This window comes from Microcaecilia unicolor, chromosome 11, assembly GCF_901765095.1.
Source record: "Microcaecilia unicolor chromosome 11, aMicUni1.1, whole genome shotgun sequence".
Classification (NCBI taxonomy): Eukaryota; Metazoa; Chordata; class Amphibia; order Gymnophiona; family Siphonopidae; genus Microcaecilia; species Microcaecilia unicolor.
Window position 1 is genome coordinate 115788242 of NC_044041.1, and position 6974 is coordinate 115795215.

At 43.5% G+C, this 6974-nt stretch overlaps 1 protein-coding gene across 3 annotated transcripts in view; it reads right to left on the minus strand.

The window, feature by feature from the left end:
• NAA40 (N(alpha)-acetyltransferase 40, NatD catalytic subunit) overlaps positions 1–6588 on the minus strand; it is a 58455-nt gene extending 51867 nt beyond the window's left edge. The window contains exon 1 of one of the 3 annotated variants that reach the window (XM_030218735.1): positions 6365–6588. In XM_030218735.1, coding sequence (XP_030074595.1) covers positions 6365–6574 — 210 coding nt within the window. In that variant the 5' untranslated portion in view covers positions 6575–6588. The other 2 variants (XM_030218737.1, XM_030218738.1) reach the window with 2 other exon arrangements.
• Positions 6589–6974: the final 386 nt, after the last annotated feature.

Here is a 6974-nt window from a genome sequence, read left to right on the forward strand (position 1 = left end):
ATATCTTCTCAGGGGTGGTTACGTGAGGATCCAGATGACACTGAACACTGAGAATTTGTGGGGTTCCTTGGGGAAGTTAAAAGGGACTATAACGCTTCTTTAACCTTTCCTTAGAGAGAGCACTTTTGTTAAGTTCCCATATATGATGCTTGGGAGGGGGATCTGAGGTGTGAATTAAGTGTGAATGAATGGAAGGAGGTGAAAAAAGCATCTATATGTGTGTTGATTAAAAAGAATGCATTTAAAGTTTTAAGTAGATGGTGGAGGAGTGGCCTAGTGGTTAGGGTGGTGGACTTTGGTCCTGGGGAACTGAGGAACTGAGTTCGATTCCCGGCACAGGCAGCTCCTTGTGACTCTGGCCAAGTCACTTAACCCTCCATTGCCTATCGCATTGAGCCTGCCATGAGTGGGAAAGCGCGGGGTACAAATGTAACAAAAATAAAATAAAAATAAATTATACTCCTGACAAGATTAAAGCTATGTTCCCTGGATCTACAAATTTGTGCTGGAGGTGTGGCGAAGCCGTGGGTACTTTTTTCCATATCTGGTGGACATGTGACATACTGCAGGAATTTTGGTAAGGTGTTACTCAGTGCTTGTCCGCAACCTTGGGCTCTGTGTGCCCTTGTGATCCTAAATGGTGTCTGCTTGGACTGGGCAATCCGTAAGGGGTTTGAAGTGGCAACGCAGACTTAAACGCCTCTGCTTCGCTGCAGCGAAGATGGTGATTGTTACACACTGGAAGAAGGGAATGGGGTCCCTTCTTACAGTTGGATCCTGAAACTAAAGTTGATGGGGGAACTTGAGAAATTAACGGATCGTTGATTGGGCCATTTTGATCCTGCAGCTGAAGAATGGGTACACTTGGATCATATCTTGAAAAAGAACTGAACACAAGAGTAGTGGGAGGGTTATAAGTTGGGGGGGGGGGGGGGAGGAAGGTGGGTCTGGGACATTATGTTCTGGATTGATTCATTGACTATAATTGTATTGGTGTGTGTATACAATCTTCAATAAATATTTAAGATAAAAAAAATAAGAACAATAGATGCCCTAGTGACAGCTGCAGCAAAGAAGACATCTACCTTGGGAAGCATATCTAATTCATCTAGAAGAAGCCGATAAAGCTTGGGTACAGAGAGGGTCACCCTAAGACCAGTGATATAGCCACATTGGGGGAGGGGGATGCTTGGAAGCATGAGCCCCCTCCAGAACTGCAGTACCCCTTTACCTTTGTTGGCTGGGATGCCGAAGCCCCACCAGCCAAATAAATACAGTGCTGCCATTCCCCTCCTTCTCACAATGCTTCCTGCCTGCAGTGCGAGAACGAGGGGAACAGCTCGGCACTGTAAATATTTGGCTGGCACGGCCTTGGTATCTTGCTTAACACTGGCATCTGGGGTATTCCACTGTGCAGAGATTAATTCCTGCACAGCCTCATAAATGGGAAAAGCTTTAGGCATTCTTAGTTCCTGCCATAAACAGGGTCTGCTAGGGAAGCAGGTCCTTGATCCACTGCACAGGAAATATTAAGAACCTCTAGTGCCCTGATGATTAAAAAAAAAAAAAAAGTGTTTCTTTGTGAAAGAGCTTAGCCACAGTGGATCATCCCCCAACTCTTCTGGAAGCTCACCTTCTTCTAAAGGCTCTCTCGTGCTTGATATTCTAGAAACCAGAAAAGGGGCTGCCTCAGACCACAGGCCTGAGATCACCCTAAAAGGGTAGCAGTGAAAAGCCTTCCTTACAACTCAACTGAGACCAGGGATACTGGACAAGAGCAACCATGAATAGCACAAGCCAGGAGCTGCACAGGGAACCATCTTTCACCTGCTGGAGACAAGGCAGAGCTCAATTCTATACTCTTTAAACAGCACTGTGCTGCTGCTCCCAATTCAAAGAGAACTGTGCTGCTGCTCCCAATTCAGCACTTCTCTCTCTCCACCTGCAGGGAGATGGGCATAACCTTCAAATTCTCGACTGGTCTGTTGAGGATGGTAAGGCATTCACATTATTCACCCAGTACTAGAGCCCTTGCAAGGATGGTGGGTGCTCTAGGTGACCCTTCAGCCTTTTACTCCACAATCTACAGCCTCCCTCCAAGATTTTGATAAACTCAATTGTGATTATCAAACATTCTATAAAAAAAATATGCAGGTTTAACTGTGCTGATGGTTCTTTCAGTTTGTCTGGCAGTCACTGTTTTGCATCAACAGTGGCTACTCTTTACTGCTCCTAAGCGACTGTCTAGTCTGGCCTAATGGTTCGGCTGGCCCTGCCCAGAACAATTCCCTAGCCCCAAGGCAGCTATAGAGCTTAAATAAATTCTGTGCAAAACAACTTCTGATTCCATTATCAAGACTTGCTTGCTTACTTAGAGTGTGCTGACTTCTCACATACTGGGTGAAGCAGAAGATGGAAACAGAAAGATTGTCAGCTACAGAAGTACGGGGGAATTACAGAATCTCCTTCAAACCGATTTGGCAATGAAGAACTATCAGCAGTTACACTACTGGAAGTGCCGTAATCAAACATGGGGAACAAAAAATAATTTATACAAAAATAGGATTGCATTTTTGCAAATATAAGCAAACTAGACCACTAATGTTATAACATGAAGCTGGAGGGACAAGGGAGAAAGGTTCAGAGATGCCAATTATATCTAATTTTTCATTTAGTGCAATATATTCTAACTCTCTCATCTTATTTCTTAGGCTCCTGGCATTCGCATACAGACACATCATGCTTAGTACTTGACAGCATTAATTTGCAATCTTGTATCAGATTTTTATTTTTATTTAAGGACACCTGATCTACTATGGTCAATTTTGCAACACTATCAGGATACCCTATCTTCCCTGTTTTGGTGATATCTTTGAAAGATACCTTATCCCGAACCATGCGCTTTTGAGCGACTGTCGGCCTTCCCCCCGTTTCTAGTTTAGTATTGAATATGAAACCACAAATGTCTAAGTTTGTTAGCTTAGTGTTTTTTAAACTGCAAATTATTAGACGGCTAAAAAATTACTTATCTCAGGAGAATTTTGGACAGTTGTCCAAAGTACAGTGATGCCGCATTTCAACTATAATGCCTTATATATTGGTTTACCTAAAAATGCTTTACGCTCGATGCATGTGGTTCAGAATGTTAGGATTAAAGAGGATTGAACATGTTACCCCTGCTTTGATTGGCTGCCTGTGACTTTTAGAATTCAGTATAAGATTTTATTACTGGTTTTTAAAGTGTTTATTGATGACTAGTAAAAAAGGCCCGTTTCTGACACAAATGAAACAGGCGCTAGCAAGGTTTTCCTCGCAGTGTGTATGTGAGAGTGACTGTGTGTGAGAGAGTGAATGTGCGAGTGTGTGTGTGTGAGTGAGAGAGTGAGTGAGTCTGGGTGCGAGTTTGTCTGTGAGAGAGAGTATGTGTGTGAGAATGAGTGTGTGCAAGTGCGTATGTGAGACAGTGTGTGAGAGAGTGTTTCACACACAGATACAGTGTGTGCGAGAGAGTGTGTATGAGACACAGACTCTCTGTGAGACTGAGTGTATGAGACCAAGAGAGTGTGTGAGTGACTGTGTGACACATAGAGAGTGAATGTGATACAGTATGAGACAGTGTGTGTGAGAGTGAGAGAAAGACATTGACTGAGAGAGAGAGTGTGTGTGTGACAGAGATACCTCCCCCCACCCCTCTCTAGTGTCAGGCCCCCCCCCCCTCTCTCTGGTGTCTGAGCGTTACTGTGCAGGACGCTGAGCTCTGGCTGTGCTTCAAGGAACTGACCAATCCTATTTAATAGAATGCACCTTCAACATTCTGAAGCCTAGAAACCTAGTGTGGTTGGTCACTTCTGCTTGTGACGAACCCGGAAGTACATGATGTCAATTCAGGAGATGGATACAGAGAGCAGGAATGCCTCAGCCATGCAGTCAGCTTCAGAATGTTGGAGGTGTGTTTTATTATATAGGATATTTCTCCAATCATTTCTTCTAGTTTGCATATACACCAACCTGTTAGGACATTGAGATCTACTTCTAGTAAACTTTTAGATGTTCCTTCTTTTAAGTTGATTTATTTAGATGAGTTTAGAAACTATGTCTTATGCTGTTGGGCCGAAGTTTTGAAACTCCCAACTTTTTTAATTGAGAGCTATGAGAAATTTATCTGAATTCAAGAAGGTTTTGAAAACTGTGCTGTTCCGAGAGCTTTCACAATCAGTTAAGAAGTGAGTTATGAACTTCAATTGCTGCATTTTATTTCTATTTTTGTATTAATAAGAGTCTGTCTTTTCTTTGTATTTTATGTTGAGAATTGTGACTGTATAATGTCCTCCGCTTGTAGATGATGTGGGCTACAAATTTTATAAATAAACAAACTGGGTTTAAATATAAAAGATGCATGCTACTGGTTTTCCAAGACATCCACAATGAATGTGTATCAAATACATTTGATGTATTAGGCCTCCAAAGTATGCAGATATATTGCATACACATTCATTGTGAATGTCCTAAAAACCTAACTGGCTGTGGTGTCAATAGAATAACAAATAAATTATCCATGACACAACAGGACAGGTTTGTAAATAATTGGATTAAAGAATGGTATGCTTAAACAAAGCAGTTTGCATCACTGAAGGATTGATAAGTTAATAACAAAAAAACAACAAACCATCCACACACTAAAACGCTTGTAGCCTCCATGCATTAGACACAACAAAATGAGAAATCTCAGTTATGGCTCCATATTTGCACATTATGGAATTTTATAAAAGGCCACCTGGAAGGAGCCTATTCTATAAAGGAACACAAGTGTCTACTTTCCTTTACAGAACACTAGTAGAACAACAAAAATTTGCACCTATAAGTTAAGTGTGAGCACTTAAACTAGCCATAAAGCTGGATTAAGTGCTCTGCCTATGTGTATGCCTCCCTGTAAAATATGTGCATATTTACAGAATAGTACTTAGGTGGAATTTTGACACAGAAAGGCACTATACAAGAATCTAACACGCACATATGCAATTTTTTTAACAATTTATGCACATAATCAGCAGGTAACTGTTAGCACATATACAGAAATTACCCAGGGACCAGTGGCATAGGTACAGGTCCAATCAGCGGCGGGCGGCACATCCTTGTTGCGGCTGGCCTCTCCTTCCACTGGTAATGCAGAACCCCCCACCCGTGATCACACAACCCAGAGCCCCTTCCCTGTGATGCAACTTCTGTTTCTACATAAACTGGACCAAGGAAGTTTAATAATCAGGAGACATCACATAACAAGGGTGGCACCACCGTAGACACCAATTGATACACTCAAAGCAAACCAAACTATTGGTCCATGCCAAGCCACACATTGGCAATACTTATTTCTAATATGGCAGCAAGCTACACCTACTGGCTTCAGATCAGAAAATGGGCCAAGCACGCTCCAGTCATCATCAGTCAATCAAACCTTAGACTGGACCGCTGGGGCAGGCACAAACAGCAATCTCCAGAAGTGAAGTTTTTAAAAGGTATACCGAGAGAGAGGGGGGGTGGGGGTTGAGAAACCAGGAGAGATGCTGAATATCTCAGTGGGGGAGTGAGAGATGCCGGACCCCAGGCTGGGTGGGGTAGACAGAAAATTTCTTACCCATTCGCTTTGGGCTCAGGCCCCCATAAAAATTGGTAGTCTGGCTGTTCCACTGCCAGGAACCTGTCAGTTTGATCCGGGATTTTAACCACAGAACTGTGCTCATCTTCTTTCATATGTGCACACTGAGTGTACAAATAGTAAATAAGATTTAGCCAAGCACGGCGAGGACATTTGTGAAGGAACATTACTACTGCTGCTCTAACAAATACATCTTACAGCACCAGATAAGCATATTTCACTCATCAGCTGCCAGACACTGATCAAACCAAGATCAAATCTCCACTAAAATTATTTTATGAGCCGGTTGTCGGCTGGGAGCATGCTGGCAGCATGCGCTTACAATTATTTATCTTGTCCAGCCGATTGGCGTGCCAATACGCAACAATATTACAACACACAACGTTAGACAAGACAAGTCACTCAGGGCTCTTTTACTAAAGCTTAACTCGAGTTATCTGCAGCAGGGCCCATTTTATTCCTATGGGCCCTGCTGCAAATAGCTCATACTAAGCTTTAGTAAAAGACTCCCGCAAAAAACTAGATGCCCTCTGCTCAGCCACAAGTTACGAAGTTAAGCGAACCCGAGCTCGTGCAGCCAACGGTCAGGATGTGGTTAGGCCAAAAGTTGCCGTCGGCCTGTACTCCCCACCCACCTTCTTTCCTTCACGATACAACCACCACCACCCGGCTCGTGCGCCAGGAGAGATTAACGGGTACAGCTCCACTCACCCCCATGGCGGCGGTGGCTACAATGGTACCGGCCCCTCTCCCAGACTTGCTAACAGCAGTAGCAGAAAGGGCCAAACGCATGTACACTCGAGCGTCAGAGACGGTTGGTGGCGGCAGTTGTGTGGGGCTTGGGGACAGCTGTGCTCCGCTCCTGCTGCCCGAAATGGCAGAAAGAGCGCGAGTCGCTCCGGTCCGTCTGCGCAAGCGCATCCGTGCGCTCGTGTGGATTGTAATAAAGCGAGGAGGTTGGATAAACAGGAGACGAAGTGACAGTGAGCCTATGTAGTCCATTGTATGAGCTGAAGCGAAGCCAGTAGGCGGACCTTGCTGCGGTTTTAGTACATTCGAAGCAATAGCAAATTATGAGAAAAATAAGGCGGGAGTGCCCCCTGGTCCATCTGTAACAAGTCTAAAGCTGTTTCAGTTGGATAGGCAGTGCCTTAAAACGTGGAGGACAAAATATTTTTAACTTATTGGTTTTTAATTTATTTTGAAAGCTTCCCATGTGTAGATTTAAATATGCAATAATAATTGAATATCACTAAATCAGCTTCAAAACTTAGTGTAGCTGGTAGAAACAGCAATTATACACTCTTGTTTCTACACTGCT